Source organism: Cupressus sempervirens, chromosome 10 (assembly GCF_028749045.1).
Source record: "Cupressus sempervirens isolate cs-2001-9-10 chromosome 10, ASM2874904v1, whole genome shotgun sequence".
In the NCBI taxonomy this organism is placed as follows: Eukaryota; Viridiplantae; Streptophyta; class Pinopsida; order Cupressales; family Cupressaceae; genus Cupressus; species Cupressus sempervirens.
In genome coordinates, this window is record NC_143127.1 from 857,441,532 (window position 1) to 857,466,744 (window position 25,213).

At 35.7% G+C, this 25,213-nt stretch overlaps 1 protein-coding gene across 1 annotated transcript; it reads right to left on the reverse strand.

Moving 5' to 3' along the window:
• Window positions 1–6,195: 6,195 nt before the first annotated feature.
• LOC149536710 (uncharacterized) lies at window positions 6,196–8,293 on the reverse strand. Its single transcript, XM_089806489.1, has 3 exons — window positions 7,392–8,293; window positions 7,079–7,179; window positions 6,196–6,945 (listed from the first exon to the last, which is right to left on the reverse strand). Exons 1-3 carry the CDS (start codon window positions 7,513–7,515, stop codon window positions 6,211–6,213), a joined length of 960 nt encoding a protein of 319 aa, XP_089662615.1. The 5' UTR covers window positions 7,516–8,293; the 3' UTR covers window positions 6,196–6,210.
• Window positions 8,294–25,213: the final 16,920 nt, after the last annotated feature.

A 25,213-nucleotide genomic window follows, 5' to 3' on the forward strand; every position in this document is an offset into this window, starting at 1 on the left:
CTCTGTTAGCACTACCTCAAAGTAAGTCATAAAGGGACGCACACATCAACAACCACAATACAAATTAGCACGCAAAATTTGGGGTCAATATTAAAGTCATCAATTATTATCTTCATGGACTGGTTGATCATAAGCAGCAATTAAGAAGCTAGCAATACACATTGTGTTTGAGGGAAGTATCCAATCAGTGGCAAGGAAGAAGTACAGCCAGCAATTAGAGATATGTACAGGCTAATCCTAGAGCAGTGTAAACATCATCTGTGGTGACTAGAAGATATGAATGAGAGCACTTAATTGCAATCGCAGCTCAGCTATAAACATAAGTAAGATATAGAGAATTGTTCTGAGAGAACAAGTACATTTGTATTCATACACCAATATACATTGGACATACCTATGGTTATTCTTCTTCCAATATATGGATATATGATCATTCTTCTGTACTATAAGACATATGCATCAATCAACTCTTCCAGGATCTAATTCATTAAGAGGACAGTAACAAGATGTATATTTATCATATTCAATGCAAACATTTACAATCTATTAGAGATTTATGTGCCAGTTATAAAGTGAGAGAAGTTGCTTTCAATTTTAGATACATAACGAAGAAATTCACTCCAAATTTAAGGGATCTCTAGAACAATACATTACACAGATCCATGCTTAATTATTTACTGGCCTTCACAAACAGTGGGAGCAAAGGGCAAGGTGTTTTCACCAAGGTTGTAAAGGATATGGAAGTTCAGCTGTTAAACATTCCCAAATATAGGGAGGCCAGAAGTTGGGCAACATTGTAAGGCAGAGAACACCACTGGTATCCTGAATCAAGTAATTCTCCTTTGGTAAAAAATAATCAGTTCCTTTGAAATGGAAAGTAACAATTGGAAATTCTGTAGTGGCAGCTGCAGAAGTATAACATAGGTCCAATCCAATAGAAGATCCATCAGCCTATGGAAGCTTAACTATGGACTCCAATCCTTTCTTCAGGACATCATAACCACTCTGCTCCAAATAAGTGATGGTTGTTCCAAAGTCTATGATAATTCCACCAGACCCATTAGCCTGAAAAGAAAAGGTATCAGAAGGGATATCCAATAGCTTTGACCCTATGCTTATTCCTTCCAAGAAAAGATAATAGAAGGTTTTAGTGAACTTTTTTGTGAGTTGATCGATTCCCTCAAAACGTGTTCTACATCTATGATATCCAGCAAGCCAAAAGTGGTATGCATATACCAAGTCAAATACAAGTCCTACCCAAATAGCATCTTCCAAACAAGGATGAGATCATATACAAATCCCTGAGCTATACTGAAACGTAAATCTATTTTTTCTGCATTTATATTAAATGATAATGTTGCATCTATTTCTTTGTTTTTCCTCTAACTAAATTAGACATGACTGGGGCTTCAAACCGCAGTCAATGATGACAGCTCCCAAACCCAAATTTATGCTATACTAATTTTCCGGAAAACCAGTTATGCATGGTTGAGCTTATTTTATTCTTGCAATGCATTCAATAGTTGAGAACTATAGTTATTTTACTTGTCAAAAGGCCTACATGGGCTAAATGGAAGGGTTGATAGTTTAAGGTCTGATGTTAGAGGAGTCTTAATATGGTCATTTAAATGTACTATGACAAATATGTAATGACAGATGCAAGGATAACAGTAAAGCTTGTCGAGCTGTTGTCAACTAGACAACCCAAAAAAACAGTAAGGTTAACACTGTTGAGGAACAGTTACAGTCAGTTCAATGACAATTATAAATAGTTGTTGGTTGCCCCCAAAAAGGGAGTGAGTCTATAAAAATAGTGAAACCCAATACATATACATGAATTGATGTATAAGGATATTTTAAAAACAATAAATTGAAGTATTCTGCAAATTATGTTATTCTGATTTCTTGTTATTGTGCCTTGAAAGCATGATCATGATCTTTAATATGGTAATATTTTGAAGTTACTTGGATTGCACATGTTCTTTCCATTGAGTGCAGCATCTTTTGAAATTTAAAGAATTCCACTTCATTGTTATAAAAAGTCAAAATCTTGAATTGAAATCGATCCACTAACCATGGGGTAGGGCATTAGGTATCATTACAATGTAGTTTAGTAATCTACTTAATGTGGAATAAGGCCCAATAGCTGGCCATACAAATGTATTATAGTTTCATGAAAGAAGTGTGGCAGGGAACTATATTGAAGGTGCAGGAAATGTGTTTTGAGTGCAAAATGGAAGCTTGCTGAAGAAGAAAGGATGACTGTCTGAGAAAATAGTCCCAGTGCGGAGGTCACATCTTTCCAACCAACCATTGGATAGTGCTAAGTTTTTGATATGTTTGTAGGAACCAAATTAAGAAGACGCTCACCAGAGCGATCGAAGAAATATTATTGGGTTCCAAAGATACAAACAATTCAGTACAGATCTATGGGATAAGCCATGAAGTTCTTGTTTTGATAAAGCAACACTGCATCTGGGCTTTGTCCACTTAGTTGGAGTATAAAGGTGGTTTGAATCCATAAGAGAAATGTGGAGAGATGATTGTAAAGACTTGGAAAATTGGAAGAGATCAGATCCGCCAAGTAGATGAGCTGATGCAAAGGAATTGCAAACTGGAGTGCATTTTTATGATAAAGTATAGCAACTGGTAAGTTGTGTTTGTTTGATTGCATAGAAGGTTGTTGGTAAGTCTTTGGTAGAAGAATAATGAAACACTTCCCTGAGTACATTGTGCTTGATGCTAGGTAGGTGGTACGCCAATCGGATTGTTGGGTTAAGAGTGGTTAATGTGTAAGAACAGAGTGTGCTGGTAACTATTAAGGAATTACCAGTTGTCACAAGGTTTAGAGTAGGGTTAAGAGTTTGGGTTCAGTCAACAAGTTTGGTGTTGTCTCATGTTGGTAGACACAGAACACTGAACAATCGGGTCTTAGATCCCTAGTATGAGGCATGTAGAGGAGTGCTGGAACGAGAACCAACAAAGATTATAGGATGTTGCTATATGAATGCTGATATACAAATGATTGCATAGGATGTTGGTGAATTGTAGAGTATAGATGCTGAAACAGTGAGAGAATTATTTAATATGTGGAACCAGGTGAGTATTAGGTGTTGAGTGGCCATTTAAAGGCCTATTGAATGATAGGATTTGGAGGTAAAAGGAGAACCTTAATGTTGTCCCCTGTTATGGGAAGTTGATTAGTGCTTTGAATAAGGATATTTGATGTGGGAAGCTGTATCTCACAATGCTTTTGAGGATTGTGATACTGAAATGATGTGATAGAGTCGTTTGATGTCTTGATGTCTCATCGAGTTGATTATTCCTTGGGAAGTGTTCCTAAGGTGTAGCTCTGCATCATTCCTTCAGAAAGGTCTCTGATCCGCCGTACAATGTAATCAGCATGAACACTACTTTGCGGTAGAAATCCCTTAACTTGCTCCCCTTTCATTAGTCCACAAAGCCTCTGATGCTCTGTTACAGCATCCAAGAATTCCTATATAACAGGATCGAAAGGTTTCTCTTGTGGAGGTTGAAGGTCTAGTAATGATGGCTGTGGAGTAGGAGGTGCATCCCATGCTTGTCTGAGAGTAGCTCATAATTGATGGAGGATAGTATTCTCATCAAGAGTATATGCTGTGTGCCATTGATTAGAAGAATTATTAGATAAAGCTACAGGGGATGCTCCAAAATCTGGTACGTTATTCCCTAATTGTGTTATGGTGATAAAGGTACCAAGCTTGCTTACATAACCTGGATATGACTGGCAGCAATTTTTTGAACAAATGATTTAGCAGAACTTTAGAGAACCACTACCAAAGCTGGTCTCTCCATTGTTCTATATGAGGATACAATCCCAGATTTTGAAAGGCTTCTATTGATTGTTCTATCGACATAGGAGGTGGGAGGTCACATCTCCCTTATTTGGAGATGTCTTAAATTTTTGTGAATTTGGCAACATTCTGACAGACCGCAAGGGAGTTGTTCTTGGAGTGCCCAAGATAGATCCTGAGGTGATAGAACCTAGAGAGCTACCACCAACTCCACGAAGGGTCGGTGGTGGTGTTACAAGAGACTAGTTTGCAGCTGTTGTCATCTTTGATGTAGAGTCTGTCATTTTTTCCTCTACATTAGCCAAAAACTCTTGAAGCTTTTCTTCTATGGATATATCTTTGTTTGTAAGAGAAGACCTCTATTTTGACCATGGTCTTGTAGATACTTGTCTCGGGAGGGTGAGATTTGACCTGATATCTTGCCAGCACTCTCATCCAGTATCTCCAATCCAGTCCACTAAGATTGACCAGGTCCTAATCCATAAGAGCTTCTCAAAGATTATTAATGAATAGGTGCTGAAATATTTGAGGGGATGAATTAGTTTTTTGTCTTGATCTTGATGACTTTTGTCTAGTACCAACATCTGAAGTTGATTATGTGTCTCCCTAATCCACATTTCACTTCCAAAGCCCTTAGAGTTCATGTTGACGTTCTATAAGACCAAACACTCTGCCTCTCACATGGTCTTTCCAGTTCTTGAGCCAATTATCACCAATGTGCTTCAACATATTACCAAATTTGCATCCTTTTTGAGTTTAGACCAATCTTGTGAAGAAATAACCTAAAAGTTCAAGAACCAGAAAATAATTAAACCCTCAATAGGATGTGAAAGCTGCACTGTCTGTCTTCTCGAAAGGACTTGACAACATAGAAGTAATTCCCCATCCTACTTAAGGTTATTGATTGGGAAAGGAATAGGAAATTTCGGGACTGAGTATGCTAAATAGCATATGTACCCTGATTATTTTTATGCTGAACTCAATTTCAAGACATAGTATAACATGTTTATCTCTGAAATTTGAGCAGATTCCCAACAGGGAACATTACTGTGGCATGTATCTTTTATGGGCATTTTTAATAAAATCTTACTGAACATGATTCTAGGGTTCACAAGAAAAATTCAATTACTGCATGATTAGACCAACAAGAAGTCAAACATATAGTATTCTTGTTTCAATTTCTGGGCGCTGTCTTTACAAGTTGTTTAATGTCAACCCACGTAATTGTCTCATTGTGCAGGCCATATAATAAGAAAAGTAAAATCATATGACAATCATTAGATGTAGTAGAAGCCTTCAAGAAACAGATCGCAACGAGGAGAAATCCTCATTAACAGTCATGATAAAGCCTTATTCCAATAAACAACCATCCAATATATCAAGCAATAAATGATAGAAATGACGCTTTCAAAGTTATTACAGAGTCATGAGCCCAGTTGCAACGAAGCTCGCAATGATCTAAATAAAGGGAACATGTTACAGAATTGTCCACAACAAAAAGAAGCTCTTATGAAGACATAAGATAATAAAAAGGTTTCCCACAATATGAATGTTGTCCCTCAAAAGATAGTGTTGCAACAAGTAAATGTTGTAGAAGCGATGCCTGCTATATTACAAATGTGAGAACTAGAATACAACCACCAAGAATGTTGAAAATTACATGTCAGTGGAAAAGGAATGAACCCAGACAATACTACAGTTCTTTAAAGAACTTTTCCCTTAGGCAGTCTTAAAAAATCGACAACTGTCCCTCCCTAACTAATACATCTTCATCTAGTTTGTTTACTCTGAGCTTAAGTGTTCCAACTTCAGCGATGAGTTTAATGTTTTGCAAGGTAAGTTGTTCTGCATCTTGCTGAAATCCATTCCTTTCTTCTGAAACTTTGGGTATCTCTGCTCTTAACAACGTCAGTTCTTTCTGACATTCTTCTAAGTCAGTCTGTAAACATTTTATGGTATTTTCCTTCCCTCCAAGCTGTAGATAAAATATATCATAGCATTAGTGCTCATAATCTGAACTAAATATAATGCTCTTCAAAAGTAAGTTAATCTTCCATTTAAGGAACTGTTTGACATCCTAAATATAAACAATTGAAAGCATGACAACACATACCAGAAGCTCCAAATATTTCTCTTTCTGGTTTGAGAAAGTGAGCCTAGCCTGTAGTCTTTCAATGTTACTCCTCAAAACCTCTTGACTCCTTTCAAAAGTTGCAACTTTCTCCTCAGTTTGTTCTACATCAGCCACATTGGAACATAATTTCTCCCGTAGAAGCTTGACCAGTAAAGTTTTGGCTTTAAGTTCTTGTTTTAGTTGTTTGAAAACCTCCTCACTCTAAAATAGCAATGAAGAATAATGGTTGATCACAAAAACATGTTAATGAAAACTCCCTAAAATAGCAAAATAAATAACATTAATTACCTCTCTATGTTGTTGTTCCTGTTGATATGCCTCTGGATTTTCTGCATGTTGCTTGAGAGATTCATCATAGGATATACAAGAATTTTCTTTCAAGATTTCTTCTTGCATCCACACACTATTCTTCCAAGATGAAACTTCTTTTTGCAATTGTACATTTTGCTCAGCCAGATCTTGGATCCTCTTTCTCATCTTCCTCTCCTCCGACCTAATTTTTCCCAGCATAGAAGCCCATTCATTTGACCGCCTATCTACCTCCTTTTCTAATGTCTGCTGCAGATCATTCTTCTCACTCTCTAGTATCTTTGTTCGACATTCCATCTCTTCTTCGATCAACCTTAGCGATTTAGTTGCTGAAGATGTTTCTCTCTTGTCGCTGGAAAAGATGGAAGTGGTTGATGAATGACTTTCTCTGTGATGGCGTACTGAATGGGGAGATGACCGCTTCGAATGTGGAGATGAACGCTTCAAATCCCCTCCCCCAGAGATAGTTTCCTTTGGAATAGCAGAAGAATTATCTGCCATCAACTGCTTTTCAAGCGAATTCTCCTTTGGGCTATCGCTTCCCTTCTCCAAACAAGGCGGCCCATCCTTATCAACCCTCTGGCAGGGTAAATTATTACTGATATTGTTGTATGCAGAGACCCGTTTCAATGGAAATAACCTCCGCATCGCTGCAACACTAGCAATCACCTGTAAAAAATAATCCGTGTCATTTTCAAGCCGGAAGTAAACTGAATTATAAAAAGCATAGTCGAACACATTCACACCAAAAGCGAATGGTTACAGCCTCGGCCGTTAGATTTGAAAGATGGCATTATAGTACCAGACAGCACATGAGGACCCTAATGACGGTGAATTCCGGGCGGAGCTTCACACTCTTGCTCGCATCGCTGCTCCACATGGACGACGGGGGCGGCTTGGATCCTGCTCAAACCAGTAAACATATAAACATCAGGAAATATAAGAATACAAAGCTGAAAGAGTATGGTGATGCAGGTGAAGAAACATTGGAGGTTTCAAACATCTTGGCCACAGTTAAAGAGGGTACCAGGTTGAGAAGCGCGACAATGAAGCAAGAATTTGAATAATGAGAAATAAAAGGCACAAAGTAAAAACTAGAGTGAGGAGATATGCACCAGAACATTCGGATAAAACGGAAGCGCTGATATTCTGCTTCTCCTGCAAGTCCCCCGGGTGCAAGACTCCCATGCATAAAAGAAAAACTATGGAAACCACGTGCCTCAGGGTAATCGCATTCATTTTGTTTATGTAATTGCGACCCTTGCCTTGAACCTGTGAGAGGATGAACGGTTAGTTTCAGGAGAAGGATAGCTAAATTGTTCGTATGTATACAGAAATCTCATTGCATACTGATCTATATATCCTGTAATTTTATGAAGCCGTTGCAGCTGTCTTGAATGCGAATTAGGACACCTGTCCTCTTTAATTTCATTCAATTCCGCGGATTTAAATTCTCGGAGGGGCTGAGAAATATTAATGTAGGGACTTAATTTTGCGTAGATACGGAAGGATGGATATGTTGGAGGAGCATTTATACCCTGTTTATCCCTCAATCTTTTTACTGTCAAAAATTATGCAGTATCTAGTTGGAAAATCTTACATAGATTCCCAAACTGAAACTGCATATCTTTTAAGATTGAAGAACTCGTTTCCATACGCGTTCATACACTTCTCCTGTCTTTGCTTTCACCCCACCTGCCCAGACACTCCTCGTGATATCTGCTTCCACAACAGTCAATTCGCGCAATTTTCTCCTCTTCCTCAAATTCGCTGAGGCATATCACACACACTGCTATTTCTTCCATCTGCCCGCGCCTGTAATTCATCACCGTCATCAAAACACTACGTAGAGGAAGAGACACGTCAGGCACTATATTTTCTTCTTTCCCCGCCTGGATGTAGATCATATAAAGTGCCACCATCATCACAATTATATACCCACTTATGACACAGGGCGTGCTCAAAACAGGTGACAAAACAAGTGGGAACAGTATATATAAACAAAAATCAATTCACATTGCAAACAAAACCACAATTTTCAGAAACAAGCCAATCTGTTTTGCTTTGCAATTCTCTCATTTCTTACCACTATAATTACTACATATTTTTGGCAGTCAATCATTCCATAAAACGAATGAAATCCCAACAAATTTGAACAACTATTGGTTACAATAGACAAGAAATCGGATAACAGTTGATAAAACCACATTAATGGTTTCATTCAAATTTCTCTGCAATTGAATATGCGAATTGGGTCGCTGATTATACGCAGATTTTTCTGCTTGGGAGTCAAATATTCTGAGATTTTTGCAGCAAGCTATTTCTGGAGCATTCTCTGCACAGTTCGAACATAACTCTGACGATGTTGGGTGATCTTCCATTGCTTCTTTGCTGTTGATATCTGCCATTAGAATCTTATCTCGAGCAGAAACATGAACAATAAATATCGAATTGAGTGAGAAAAGCAGTGATATGAGTTTGATAAGCAGTGATTTCCCCATTTAGCCCTTTTTGGTAAATGGGATATGGCACTTGTGTTTTTATCTAAAGGTAAAAGTTATTTCATTGTAGACTAGCAATTGTTTGTAGAGAGATAATATCTTTTTAAATATCATAATAATAAAAATTTAAAATTATTTAATATTATTTTAAACATTTAATGTTTCCAAATATGAATAATCGAATATTCACCATAACTATTCCCAATATTTTATTCTTGCAAAGCACTCAACAAAATATTATAAAACTAACTTGAATCAAAAAATCATTTTTATTGCATTTATTATCAATGTTGTCTTACAAAATAATGTGGGAGTTAATCCACAAGGAAAAGGAGCATAACATGAACACAACATTAAGCACTATCAGTTCCATGTTTATGTGCGTGCAACAGAGAGCCAATAGGATTATATTTTTTCTGCAATGAGAAAAAAAGGTTGACAAGTGATTGAAGAACCATAGAGCCCACCAAATAGCCCTCCACATTTTTTAAAAGTGATTGAAGAACCATAAGAGTTGAAGTAAGTGCTAGTGGTCTGAAATGTTTTTGTACTTGATAAGAGTAGTGAATCTCTCTATAGAATTTTCAAAGCTTGTTCTACATATATCCTCAATGGAAGCCTCCCCTAATAGCACTGAAAGCGTCAAGCTCATTTATGGTTGGAAAAAATGCACGCATTCCTTGAGTGCACAAAAAGGGCCACTTGAATAAATCTCAAAACATCTTCTACACAATAATTATCTCCCAATTTTGGATCCACTAGACCCAAAAGCTTTCCTTCACTAAGCAATTAAAACACCTGCATTGCATACACTTGAAGTCAGCTATTCGACATAATAATTTGTCCCAAATCACTTCATGGAGATGTACAAAAAGACAAAATTTGTCTTTTAAAAGAAATCCTTATACTTAACAAATTAGAAATAGAAAGATACCATACCAAGTTACAATCCCCATTACATACACCACCACAAGGTGTGTGCCAAGGAACCTGTTCAAAAGACCAATTTAGTACCCTACCAATTGGTACAGAACAAAAGTAAATTATAACTGTAAACTGAAAACAATCTAAGATTAAAACAACATGATAAGATATCAAAATCAAATAAAGAAAAATATTAATAGTAGGAAACAAAAAAAACTCAACAGAAAGACAAAGAGTCGTGCTAAAATACAGATTTGAGAATTACCAAGCTTAAGAAAGTACATGTGTGGGTAATTGGTCATCACTTTATTATGCAAAAACTCATATAATGTGAAATTTGAGTCATCACGTTCACTTTCCTATGCTTCAAATCCATTTGCCTCACCATCCTACAACACAATCATTTCAGCCCTTTTATAAACTTTAACCAAATAAATAGTCAAACTAACCATCTCTTGATCATTGGCTTCCCCTGACACTGCACTATCCTCCTGTAAATTGTATACTAAAAGTTTGAGTAAGGTATCACATCTAAAATATAGATCATGTCAATCCAACTTTTGAGATTAAATACCTTTCCATACTTTTCCATGGCTTTCTCATACTTTGCCTTCAACTCAATAACTTTCTCGATATATTTCTTCTTCTCCTAAAACCAATCAAAAAGATAAAAACACAAACCATCAAAATCTTGCATAATTGATAACAGAATTACACATTCTACTAAACATATTTTAGCCTAGGTGCAAACCTCTTATGAGAGAGATTTCCATTTCTCACCGCCATCTTTAGCAACCTGCAAAATGTACAAATACAAACCATATAAGAAAACAACCTAATACTAGATATTATTCAGTTTGAGTGTTCAACTTGCACTATAAACAAGTATTAAGGACCCCCTAAGTATGAAGTGTTCCATAGAAGCCATCCTACTGCAAGAAGTGTACTTTTTCCATACAATAGACTCTAAGCGTTGAGGAGTATTTGGTGCATTTGTAGAAGAAGGGAATAGTAGAGCAACCTGCAATGGTAGATGTCAATGCATCCCAATGTTTATAAGACAAGCTCTCTCTATAATCCAAGCCCACTGGCTTAATGTTATCATTTACTATGCCCTACACACATTTACCAAAACCATACAAATTTATTGGCAAATCGGAATCATGAAAATTTAAAAAAACACATATTTATGGTCCGCAGCAAATGAATCCACTTACCTCTCCTCATGTATTTGAATCTTATGTCGCTGAAATCTGGTGCCCGTACTTCTTCCCAACAATAAGAAAAGAACATCCATTTTCCTATAGATGACACTACATCTTAATGAACTATCATATGTCACTTTATCTCAAAGAACATCCTAATTCTTTCTCTCAATCTGAAACCCTAGATATAACATAATACGTAAACAACAACATTCAATTGATAGAAAAATTCCCTCGAAGATAAAATTTAGTTTGATCCCAAAATCTAGTTGCTCTGCACCAGTTTGGTATCATTGATATCTAGATCCTCCATGAAGAAACTCCCCTTGGCCAAAATCTATGAATCGTTGTAGTTTAAAACAACTTGCACAAACAATAATATTAAACTAAAGTAGGCAGATGAGTGGGATTGATGGTTGGACGGTTGGGTGGACTAGATAGTGGATGTGGTTTGTGGTGCATGATGATTTAGTGAAAAATATGATATTATTTTGTTGAGACAGAGAATTCCAACATTTTCAATTTCTGTAGAAAACTTGTAGACATTGTCAATTTCCAGACATTTTTGCTTATATTCTACATATGGAGGGTCAATTATATAGTCTCTTGATGGTCCATGGAAGAAAGAAATGCAAAGGGAATATTGGTGTAAATATTTTGAGCAGGCATCTAGTATTGAAGAGGTCAATCATTTTCTATTGGAAGTAAGAACAGAGGAGATTACTTTAGAACCTATGAAAAGCCAGAATATTATTACCTGCATCATTTCCTTGCCTTTGAGGTTCTCACCCATTTCCAGCCTCAATTCCCTTTTGTCTAACACTAAGTTACACGGGTACCCCTCCCCCCCCTCTGGACCTCGAACAGGTTCGAAACAGTTCGAGATTCGGGTCAGGTTCGACCACGGTTCGCCCAGGGTTCGATTTTCGAATCCTGGTTCGAACTGGTTTACCATGCAATTCTTTCTCTAACAAGTTTTGAAAAAATTGTTCTTTAGGTCACCATGAGAACAGTAGCATTTAGATTTCTTAGATGAAACTTAGTAAAAAATTTATCTTCTATAGGAATATAGGCATGTACAAATTTTAAGGAGTGTATACTTATGCATCTATACATGAGATGCTATCTCTATTAGATATCTTGAATATCTTATGATGGTGAGATTGCTATCGATCTTATAATTGCCAATTGTAAAAGTGATCAAGGGGTCATTAGTATTTTGGAAATTGTTACAGTCATAGTTTAGAGTAGGTGTTATTGAACGAATTGTAAGAGTTGTAATCATTGATTCAATATGTTAACGATGTAGCTTCAATCGTGTGTGTGTGTGTGTGTGTGTGTGTGTGTGTGTATAATGATTGCGATAGTGATGACTTTGTTAATTGAGATAGAGCTCTTTGTTGAGCTCTCCCTTTTGCATCTCTTCTTGTCTTAGTAAAAAATTTACCCCTCTTTTAGTAAAAAAGTATACCAGCCCATGAATAATTGAAGCTTATCATATTTACTTGAAATGAGACACTAATGATGTTACTCAATTAGATGTATATATATAAACACACACACACACACACACACACACATATATGTATGTATCTATGTATGTACACACACACACACACATATACATACATACATATATTTACATGTATATATACATGTCTATATATGTGTATACACACACACACGAGTGTGTGTGTGTGTGCATTGATAAATTACTTATTATAATAATATTATTTACATCTAATTGAGAAACATCATTAATGTCTCATTTCAAGTAAATATGATAAGCCTCGAATATCCATGGGCTGCTATACTTTTTAGTTAAAAGATGGGTAAAAAATTTATCAAGACAAGAAGAGATACAAAAGGGAGATAGCAAAGAGCTCTATCCCAATCAACAAGGGCATCAATTTCATGAGATAATTTGGGGGTAATTTCTCCCTATGCATAATATTCCAATCTTGCACATGACCAGAAGCCCATTTAGCCAAGAAGTCCACAACTCTATTCCACTCTTGAGGGATGTAAGTAAATCAAGCAGATTCCAAAATTCTACAAAAGAGAAGAGATTGATTAACAACTAAAGCTAGAGGCCAACATACATCCTTAAGTGCTTACAAAGTAAGCAACTTCACAACCACTTAGGAGTCAGACTCACATCCATGGGCTTCTATACTAACATATATTATGATTGTAATTAATTAAGAACACATAGGGTCATGGCCTTACCACATAGTTTCATGCCCCTATGTGGGGTTTCTTCATTCATATTAAAGTCATGTTTGTATTGTTATTGGGAACATATGATATCACTCATAGTACTGGGATACATACATACATAGTCCATCTATAGTGGGAGAGGTTTCCAAGACTCATCAAGGCATGTTCAGTAAGCTGCTTGATCATTGCTAGAAGCTCAAAAAAATAATTCTTTGCATTTGGAACATTGCTACTAATAATGATATTATGACTAACATGCTTTTATCTTTTAATAAAAATTAGGAGGAATCTAGTGGTTCAAATGCTGAAAGTGAGTCTACTAATAGAGGGACATTTAGGGGTAGAAGATCTAATGGTAGTAGAAGGTCTAGTGGAAGAGGGCCTAGTGTGTTCACTGGTAAGTACTTTACTTGTAACCAAGTAGGACATTAGTCCTTTAGATTCCTTGAAAAGAACAAACAAGGATATTACATTAATTTGGTTATGTTCCTTCTTACAATTTTTATTGCCTTATGTGTTTTGGGTTCAAATTTGAAAACAAGCCACTCTCATGTGTCCTTTCTTAAATTATTGATGCAGTGTTCCAAAAAATAATTCTTTTCAAATCAGTTTCTTTTTAGAGTTGGTCAATATGAAATATAGTTAGTATATTCTAAAACAAGTAAGAGAACCTAGAAATGACGCCTCTTTTTCTCTGAGTTATCTTCATTCCTCTAACAACAATCTCAATCTCAACACTAAAGATAATGCACAGTGCAAATCTACTCATGCCAACTATTATTATTATTTCTAAGAAAGAGATATCTAGTATGGTGAATCTTATTTCTATTGCACTTGGAATGAGGTTCTAATTCACTCTACAACTCAAGATATTCCTATTTTACTAATTGTTGTCCCCATTTTGTGCCATTACCTAGGGTTTCATCTATTTTTCATAATATCTTGAGATTCCACCATGGGAAATTAACAACCCTTGGTGGAATTTGAGTTAGGAAAATCTCTTTTATGTTACTTTTGGTTTTAGTTCAAAAGAATGAGGTTGGAGAGAAAAACTTGATGCCCTAGGCATGCAAGATCTATGTGCATGCTAGAAATTCGTAGCAACATCTTCCATAACTTGCTAAAGAGAAGGTTTTGAGGCTTGAAAATTGGTATATGATCATTTGACATGATTCCCCTCATGTTTCAATTTCTGAATTGAAGTTTCTCTCAAGGGGTAGGGTACTTCCTATGTTAATAGATGCCTAATTGCCTGCATTCCTAAGTGAGCCTTAAAAAACTCAGTTACTGCATACTTCTCTTGAGATCCCAAGGCTTTAGTATGTTGTATAAAACTAAAAAGGGTATCCACATCAGTGATTCCTTTATTTGGGTTGTGAGGATATGTTTGTGACTTTCCATGTTCAAGGCTACAAGCCTAGTCTTGAGTTTGTGAAGCAACTAGCCAATGAAAGTTGCATAGTTTTAATCTAATGTTGAATTCTTGTTAGTTTGGGCCTAAATAGAGCCTTTTCATGCTTGGAAGTCACCCCTAGTCATTATTTGTATTTGAGAGGTTTTGTGTCAAATAAGCCTTATGATGCCCTTAAGAGCAACTAGTGATTAGTTGTCTTTGTGATAGGTTTTCCTTGTGATTGGGGATTCTTAAGAGTGTTTGGATTTTTTAGAAGGTTATAAAGGTCCTTGGGGTCATTAGGTTAAGTTTTAGGCGTCTAGGAGTTAAGATTTCTAAAATTACAAAAGTTATTAAAGCAAAATTGAAAAAATGTTGACAACTTTGCAAGAGTTTGGAAATTGGTGAAGGATTGAGCATTTGGAAATTAGTCATTTTACTATTGCTGAACCTTTTCCAAGTTGTAGAATTGGAATCAAGTGAAAAATGTAAAAATTGCATTTTTTGTGCAAAGTTGCATTATTGAAAGTTGTAAAAGATGCTCAAATTTGCAACTTATTGGAAAAAGGGTCGTGGGATCGAACATTCTTCTTTGTTAGCTCCAAGTGGTTGGGTAAACCCTATTCCCAACCTTCTCTCATCATGTTCAGTGCTTGAACATTCTTGAGCATGCCAAACTGGAATGTTCCTAAGGGTCACTAAATGCCATAGAGCTGCAATCTTTGACACAACATATCTTAGAGCTCATGTGAGGTATGGATGTGATTCCAATTCCTATAGGACCATGTTGCAGATACCTACACTAACCTCTCTTTCTTTTTAGAGATCATACTCTATTTTGATTTTGTAATGCCATCTCGGGTGATGTTGAAACTTGTAGGGTTGGCCAGTACAAAGTTGCCAACTGCCAAATCTCTCTCACCTTTCATTGTGGGATCAAACTATCTGCTCTGTTAGCTTCAAGTGGTTAGGTAAACCCTATCCCCAACCTTTTCCCATCTTGTTGAGTGCTCAAATATTCTTGGGCACACATAACTAGAACATCCCTAAGGGTCACTAAATGCCATAGGGCTGCGATCTTTGATGGGGCATATCTTGGAGCTTATGTGAGGTATGGATGTGACTCTAGTTCCTATAGGAACATGTTGTGGAGACCTATATTAAATTGTCTCTCATTTTAGAGATCATACTCTGTTTTGATTTTACAATGCCATCTCAGGTGATGCTGAAACTTGTAGTGTTGGCCAGTACAAAGATGCCAACTACCAAATCTCTCTCACCTTTCATCGTGGGATCGAACTATCTACTCTATTAGCTTTAGGTGGATAGGTAAACCCTATCCCCAACCTCATTCCATCCCGCTGAGTTCTCAAACATTCTTGGGCATGCCAAACTAGAATGTCTCTAAGGGTCACTAAATGCCATAGGGCTGTGATCTTTGATGGGGCATATCTCAAAGCTCCTACAAGATATGGATGCAATTCTAGTTCCTATAGGACCATGTTGTGGAGACCTACAATAACCTCCCTCTCTTTCTAGAGATCATATGCTATTTTGATTTTGTGATGCCATCTCGGGTGATGCTGAAACTTGTAGTGTTGGCCAATACAAAGTTGCTAACTGCCAAATCTCTTTCACCTTTCGTCATGGGATCAAACTGTCTACCCTTTTAGCTCCAGGTGGCCGAATAAATCCTATCCCCAACCTTGTCTCATCCCGTCCAACACTCAAACTTCTTGGGCATGCTGAACCAAAATGTCCCTAAGGGTCACTAAATGCCATAGAGCTGCGATCTTTGATGGGGCATATCTCAAAGCTCGTGTGAGGTATGGATACAATTCTATTTCATATAGGACCATGTTGCATAGACCTACACTAGCCTCTCTCACTTTTTGGAGATCATACTCTATTTTGATTGTGTGATGACATCTCGAGTGATGTTGAAACTTGTAATGTTGGTCAGTTCAAAGTTGCCAACTACCAAATCTCTCTCACCTTTCGTTGTGGGATAAAACTATCTACTTTGTTAGCTTCCAGTGGCTAGGTAAACCCTATCCCCAACCTTGTCCCATCCTGTTGAGTGCTCAAATGTTCTTGGGCATGCTGAATTACAATGTCCCTAAGGGTCACTAAATGCCATAGGGTTGCAATCTTTGATAGGGCATATCTTGGAGCTTGTGCGAGGTATGGTTGCAATTATAGCTCCTATAGAACTGTGTTGTGGAGACCTACAATAATCTCTCTCACCTTTTAGAGATCATACTCTATTTTGATTTTGTGATGCCATCTCGAGTGATGCCGAAACTTTTAGTGTTGGCTAGTAAAAAGTTGCCAACTACCAAATCTCTCTTATATTTCATTATGGGATCAAACTATCTACTCTGTTAGCTCCGAGTGGCTAGGCAAACCCTATCCCCAACCTTGTCCCATCCTATTCAACACCCGAACATTCTTAGGCATGTCGAACTAGAATGTCCCTAAGGGTAAATAAATTCCATAGAGCTAAAATATTTGAAAGGGCATATCTCAGAGCTCGTGCGAGGTATGGATACAATTCTAGTTCCTAGAGGACCATGTTGTAGAGACCTCTACTAACCTCTCTCACTTTTTGGAGATCATACTCAGTTTTGATTTTGTGATGCCATCTCAGGTGATGCTAAAACTTGTAGTGTTGGCCAGTAAAAAGTTTCCAACCACCAAATATCTCTCACCTTTGATTGTAGGATCAAACTATCTACTCCATTACCTCCAGGTGGCTAGGTAAACCCTATCAAAATGAATAGTTTTAAGGTCAGTGATTAGAACAATACAAATAGTGTACAATGTTCATGGATATTTGAGCTTGGATATGTGTTGCAAGATGAGTATAGACCTTATGTATACAATTTCAATACTTTATGTAATGATTTGAGTAAGTTATAGATGTTTTAGTAAAGACTAGTTGCAGGCTAGTGATAGAGAAATATGTCAGGTATTGTTACTATATTTTGGTTATAACTTGTTGGTGACCTAGAATTAAGGTTTGGGAGCATAAAGCATGGTAGAAGACTTGGAATAGTGCATGATTTGGGATTTGCAATTCATTTAGTTTGTGTTGCGACAATTGCTAGCATGTGGCATACAGATTACTACTTCTAGGAGCTCAGGGGATAGTGTAGTGTATTGTTTGGATTGGCGAGTGTTAATTGATAAGTAAGAATCCAATGATTTCTAAATGTTCTATTCATTCTCATAAGAGATGGATTCATGCAAACCACTACTCGTGCAATATGGATCAATGAATTTGACTCAAAAATAACATAGTTGAATCTTGATAGAAATATCACAATTTGACATGTTGTGGAATATATATGTTAATTATCAATTAACAAGCTTAAGGGGATTAATAATGAATGGTTCATAAGGCACAACACTTGATGAAGCTTTTACAAATGGAGTTACGAGAAGAGTGACTTTAACCATGGGGGAAACTTTTTAGTTAAGCACACTTGAGTTGGAGTAGTACTAGGATGGGTGACCTCCTAAGAAGTATTCGTACTTCACCTCTTTAAGAATCAATTAGATTCAATGAGTGCTAAGTGTTCTATTCATTATCATGAGAGATTAGTTTGTGTAAATCACTACTCATGAAACATGGGTCGATGAATTTGTCTCAAATACTACATAGTTGAATTTTGACAGCAATATCACAATTTAACTTCTTGTAGAAATGTCTTCTACTTGTCAATCAATGAGCTTAAGGAGAATTCTAATGAACGGTTCATAAGGCACAAAACTTGGTGAAGGTTTTGCAAATTGTGTTATAGGAAGAGTGGGTTTCACCATAAAGGAAACTTTATAGTTAAGTGTGCTCAAGCAAGAGTAGTACTGGGGTGGCTGACATCTTAGGAAGTCCATGTACCTCAACTCTATGAGAATCACCTAGATCCAATGAGTGCTAAGTGTTCTATTTACTCTCACGAGAGATGGGTTCTTATGTCCCACTACTCGTGAAACATGGGATACTAAGATTGACTAAAAAATTACACACTTGAATTCCATTAGTACTATCACAATTTGACTTGTGAAAAAAGATCTAAGCCTACTTATCAATAACAAAATTTGCTAGACCATTTGACCTATCCTGGAATATACATAGATAACTAGTCTCCATGGTGATAGATAGATTGATTTATGAGATGCACATATACATGTGAGTGCCCATTATAATTGGTACTCTATGATGGTAGATCTAACATATGGAATTAATGAAACCTTGAGAATCCTATTAGGCTCTACATCATAATTAAACCTTGATAATCCTATTAGGGTCTACATCATAACTGAACCTTGAGAATCCTATTCTGGCTCTACATCATTGTCTATCTCTGTCACGTGACAATCCTTCACTGTTTTGAGGCTAGATTAATGGATTTACCCCTCCCACTATCTATGATGTAGATGTAACTTGTGGGAGAGGGTGTTACAATTGTAATGAATGTATATATGATGATTTTGTGTGTAGGGTAAGAGTTTTGACAGAGAGAAAGAACCAAAGACTAGTTGGGCAGTGAAGAGCATGGGCATGGGTGACTGCCCCAAGTACAGAAGTAAGAGTTTTCTTCAAACAAGGATAAGTTTTATGTTTGATATCATCTATTTGAATTATTTTAAGTATGTTTTGGTCAATTTACAACATCTAGAAAGATTGGGAGATGAGTTTTTGGGAAAGCCCTATGGTAAAGGGCATAGAAGTGAGGGTTTGGTGAAAGGGGATGTAGAAGTGCTAGAGTGACCAAAAAAACTTTGAAATCCTTTCCTTTGAGTCATATTGCAAGACTATTTGATGTTGTTAAGGTTCCAACAAATAAGGGGATATGAGTTGCTTTGTAAATATCCACTAATTAAGCCTAGTTGTGTAATTGAGATAGCAAGATTTGAGAGATACTTTCCAAAGAAACTATAGTTGAAATTTTGGTATGTTTTATAATGGAATAAAGGTTATCTATAATACCAAAGGGTTTGGGAAGGTCAATGGAAAAGTTTGGATAAAACTGAGAATTATTGTTTGGCAAGGGCTAGTTGAGTCAAGCCTAGAATAGGAATAATTGGAAAAGTGTAAGAGATGAGTTGGAACATGTTAGATGGGATGTGTTGAGATGACCCAAGGTTTTGGGGTCATGGTGTGATGCCTAGGATGGGTTTTGGTATGTTGGAGGCACCAGGGTACACTAGGTGCATAGGTAGCAACGTGGGTGTTTTGAAGACAAACTGAAGAACTAAGTTATAACCTCTTAGATATGGTTGTGGAAAGGTATTACCAAGTCAAAGACCTCCTCTTGAACCCTAGTAGAGTTAGATTCCTTGGTAGATTCCAAGAGTACAAAGGAGTCTCGGAGTTGAGTTGTTATTCCTAGGGGAATAGTGGGAGGCTCTACATTAGGTGCAGGGCTTAGGATATCTTCTAGGGACTATTTAAACACCAAATCCACCTTTACCTAGAAAGGTGGAATGATGCAGAGTCCCTAAAAATGCTTCATTAAGACCTTGAGTGCCTTGAGTACCTTGCACCATATATATTTAAATAACACACACACACACACACACACACACAGATATATATATATATATATATATATATATATATATATATATATATATATATATATATATATATATAAGTTATTTAAAAATTAAAATAGACTAGTAAATTTAACTTGCTTGTAAGTTTTGTGGCCTATCTACACCTAAAGAATCAAAGGCATCATAAGTCTCAATTTCAATATCCATAATATTACAAGAAATCCATCCAGTAATCTAGGAAATCTAGAGAGTAATTCTTCCTTGTATCCCCTTGACAGGGAACCTAAGAGATCACATAACTAATAAAAGTAAAAGTGGAATAAATTTTATTCTATTTTTAACAAAACATTGAAGCACAGACATTTCATTTTCAATTCTTCTAACATTAAATATTTTGATATATCTCATTGATTAAATATATGAATATTCTATATTAACTCAGCAACCAAGTTCTTATAGGTTCCCAAACATCACTACTAGAAACACATACATAAGTTCCCATAAGTAAAAACCATCATAAATATATGAACAAGGTTTCATTATAAATAGTTGAATCCATTATTACAATTAGATAGCATAAAAATCACATAAGCATACCAAGGACAATCATCTTGATATACCCATTATACGATGACATATGTCCCTAGGGGTCCTAGGACCCATAAGGACATATTTGAATTGTTCATATGGGTCAAAGGCCCCCTTTGACCCATTAAATGATGAAATATGTCCCTAGGGGTTCTAGGACCCCTAGGGATGTCATGCCTGACCCTACTTCTTCCTATTTTCCTTTATTTACTATAGATTTTGTTTTGGACACAAGTTTTGTGACTAGGAGATTTTATATTCTGAACATTGTTTTGATTATGATCAGATAGGTTAGTTTTGGTTTTATGAGATACATTTATTTTGGATACTGCTTTTGTATTGCAATTGGACTGTTCTGGGGTTTATAGCTGATCAGTTTTAGTTGTAGTGTTGATTTTGAAATACATCACTTGATCTCTGAACTGAATCAGGTTTTGATTAGTATTGATGTTTTCATGAAATTGTTGTTACAGGATTGTAACTGTAGGATTTCTAGTTATGGCTATGATTGTGAAAATCAGAATTGGTATCTTTCATGTTGATCTGGTATAACTTATGTGTTGGTACATTTGATTTTTATATTCTTCTATAGATATATTAGATTGTGAGCATAATGTTAAAAGGATGTTTGTAAAACTCTTTTGTGTTTTTATGTAACTATGTATATGCTTACGTAGATGTTAATCTTTATCTTATTGATGGAAAGTAAACATATCTGGTACATGTATGACAAATGCATTCCGGTATTATTAGGAATTTCTCAGGTATATTGCTATCTTTATTATTTTTGAGAAATTCATTTCATGCCTTTAAGTTCTTGACTTGTGAATAGATTTATATAAAGGGATAATTTGATAAGTCACATAATTTGATAAGTCACACACAAAATTCATATAAATATAGGTATGAGATATTTGCACATATATTTACATAAATTCTAGTGTGGAGTAATGGTTTTGGGAGTTTGCAATGTTTAAATACTATGTCAATAAACATTGGAGGTGATTGTGTTATGCATTTATTATATATATATTTGAATAAAAACCATTTACCCTAAAACCCTAGAGGGTTTCGCATGCTTTGAATAGGTAGAATATGTTTCTTGTTTTATGTGGCCAAAATGGCAGAGGCCATAAGGAAATTCATATGCACAACTCTTTGGGAGTTACAGATTTATTAATTGCTCTTTTATTGAGCCTTTATTATCCTTGAAGGAATGTCGGCCATTGTTGTTTGAAAAATGGATTTCGATGCTAATGACCTGAATTTGGGCCTTTTTCCTCTGTTTCGAGTTACACTTGTGTGTTGTTGCTGGGTTTCTGGCAAAATGAGGGGTTTCAGTTGGAAGGATATTCTTGAATATGTAATCGAGCAAAAAGGAAACTCAGTGGGAGTTTTATTGCGGTTGGAAATTTGGATTCTATTATTATTTGCATTGTGGAGATTTTGTTCAGTTTGGGGCTTTGGAGTCGAGCTGTATTGTGGAGGTTGAGTTGAACATTTTTCTCTATCTACTGAGTTTGTAGGTAGGGGGCCGCTCTCTTAAACACTATCTTATTTCTGTTATGTTTGGATTTGTAGTTTTTGTATGTTAAAATCTGTTGTATGAGGTTTTATATCAACACCCAGGTGTGGGCGTAAGCAGAGTTCAACAGTGAAGCTGTCGAGTTGTGTTTATTTGCATACTTGGATGTGGGTATTTGAAAACATTATTTGTAGTAGAATGTTGGTTTATGCTGTGGAAATGCGTAATGTTAAGGTTGCAGCTTTCATAGAGCCGAGTTCAGGGTGTTTAAGTTTTCAGTAGATGTATTAGATGATATATGGTTGACTTCGAAATCAAACTATAAAGTATATGCTCGACTCAGAAATTTGTTGTTAAGTTATGTTTCTATTTAGAGTTAGGTGTGAGGGTGTTGATATTTTCAGATTTTGTGTTGCGCCTGGGAGGTGTATTGTATTGTATTGTATTGTGGTAATGTGATTGGGTTGTGGGTGTCAGTTTCTGTTAAGTTCGAATCCAGTGAGTTCGTTACTTTGTCATTTTCATGGTGTTTGAATAGTTGAACCCTAAAACGTAGTTTAATGGTTGAACCACAACATAAATTTGTGATAGTCATTTGATCAAATAGTCATCAAAATATATGACACGAAACTTGAATTTAGCTGATTTCGGTGGTTGTTATCATAGTGTTAATATGAATTCATTTGACTGACATCAGTCGACGCCGTGGAATTATTTTGGAGTTTGAATTACATGTCATCTATATTGAGTGATCATTTGAAGTTTGGGAATTTAGTAATTTTCTCTTTTGATGTTAGTCGAGACATTTTGACAAATAGTTAGGTGGAAACTTGTAGTAAGTAGTAAACGTTTTTGCAACAACAAAGTTACTTATTATCGGTAGGAAATAGGTTATTAGGACTTCAAGATTCATTAGCTGATGTTTAATTATTAAAGGTGATTAGTTTCAAACTGTATGATGACTGTGAATAAAGTAGTTAATGATTATTTGTTTTTGGCGAGATGGATAATCCAGTAAACGGTTTGTGTACAGTCTTAATACATAGCTAAGTTTTGTTTTGATAACTTAAATCTATCACAGTTAGTGTTAAACTGTATTGAACCAGAGGAATAGTCGTATATCGTGTGAATGTATACTTTGTTTTGAGTAGACATTTCAAGTTCTGTTTGTCATAGAGACTGCAGATATCTTATGTGTTTGAATAAAGTTGAACTTAATTTTTTTGAGTTTGGATTTAAGATAAATGATTGTTTAGTACTATTAATCCAGTTATATATGTTTGAAAACATTTTTATTAAACTAAACAATTTTTATATGAATGCTGTGGGGAAATTAATATAAGGTGTAGTATGTGATATTCTATTAATGAAGTTAGATTGGCAGGGGATATATTAATGCCGTTTTATACTGTGCTGAATGGATATGAAATATCAGTCGTGTAAAAATCATTTGAATATGAAATGAAATTATTTTTATAATGATGTTTTTCTTTCTTTTCATTATTAAATTAAAGATTTTTCTTAATGAAAAGTTGGACTGAGGATGTATTTCAGATTATAGATAGAAATGAAAGTTGTTTCAAGTAATGGGATAGATTTTATATGTATGTTTAATGATATCTCATTTTAAGCAAGAATATCATAGGAATTTTGATTGGTTACTTTGGTCATTTCGAAGTTAGCTGTAGGTGATTATGACAGCAGGAAGTTAATTGTATGGTTTTAAGATTAGGTAAGTACCATTAAACTGAGATAACAGTTTAATTGTATTTGCATGATCTTAATGTTGTAGGTTACGTTTCTGTTGTTATGATTATCTATATTTTCCTTGAAACTTGGCAGAATAAGATGAATTACAAATGGATTAAAGGATGTATTATCATGTTGTAAACTGATGTTAGATCTGTTGCATGTACATTCTCTTGTAATTTTGTTTGATGTGTATTTTAAGGATAGCTGTGATGAATGTATATCGAGGTGGCTGAATTTGTTTTACTTTGTTCAGTTAATTAATTCAGTGATAACTTTAAAATAAATTGGGTGGGTGAATTACATAAAAAAAGATAATTGGCCTTACCTATGATTTAACCTATATGGTTAAGGATAGAGAAAAGGCATATCTCTATTCTGTCATTGACAAGTATAATAGAGATTTCCATTATGTGTTGACTTTGGGATTACCATACATGGATGCAGAATCTTAGAGCCATAACGATGACACCTCAGTATATATATGATTCATTTACGGGTTATTCTTAGTGCGAGTTTAATATTTCATTGTTAAGTAAATGTTACTTCTTGCATATTAATCATTGAACTGCACAATGTTAAGTGAATCAGACATCTGCATTATGATTATGTATATGTTTAAGTTTAATGTGTATGCAGGTGGATTACGCTTTTCTCTTTAGTATGTACTGAGCCCCCTTCTTTGTGTTGTGTTGTACTTCTATGTGTATTTACAAGTGCTTCTAGTTGATTAACATTTAGCTTAAGGATGAATACTAAAGTTACTTCTTATAGCAGAAATTGTATCTTGTAGAGTCCATATGATGGACATTAGTGTTAAAGAAAAGATGTTGTACTTCATTATTGTACTAAACTCTATGTGTATTCACATTATAGTAGAAATGTACTTGGATGATATCATCTTTCATTTTGAGGATTTCAGATTGAGTGTGGCTCAATCTTTGTACTATGGTAGTAATAAGTTGATTTAATAAATAAAAAATATTGCATTTATGGAATTGTATTTTTTTTTTAGATTCTTTCGATTATGTCTTGTGTGGCATTACATTTGGTATCAGAGCCAGTTTAGAATAACCAAGACTCTTGGGTTATAGGGTTTAACTCGTCATCGATGTGTTATTAATAGATTTTTGTTTTTAGGTTGCTATCGTGCCTCCCATCACTAGAGGAACTCATGGATGCGGCATTCCTGAGGATAACTTTGCTGGCAGAGGTAGAGGCAGAGGCAGGGGTAGGGGCCGTGGTAGAGGTCCTAGGTACCATAATGATG

Excerpts from the sequence above, each read along its gene's own strand:
- LOC149536710 (XM_089806489.1), bottom strand. The coding sequence starts at position 7,515 with ATGAATGCGATTACCCTGAGGCACGTGGTTTCCATAGTTTTTCTTTTA. Across the intron at positions 7,180-7,391 it reads CGTTTTATCCGAATGTTCTG|GATCCAAGCCGCCCCCGTCG; the intron begins GTGCATATCTCC and ends TGGTTTGAGCAG. Across the intron at positions 6,946-7,078 it reads GGGTCCTCATGTGCTGTCTG|GTGATTGCTAGTGTTGCAGC; the intron begins GTACTATAATGC and ends TATTTTTTACAG.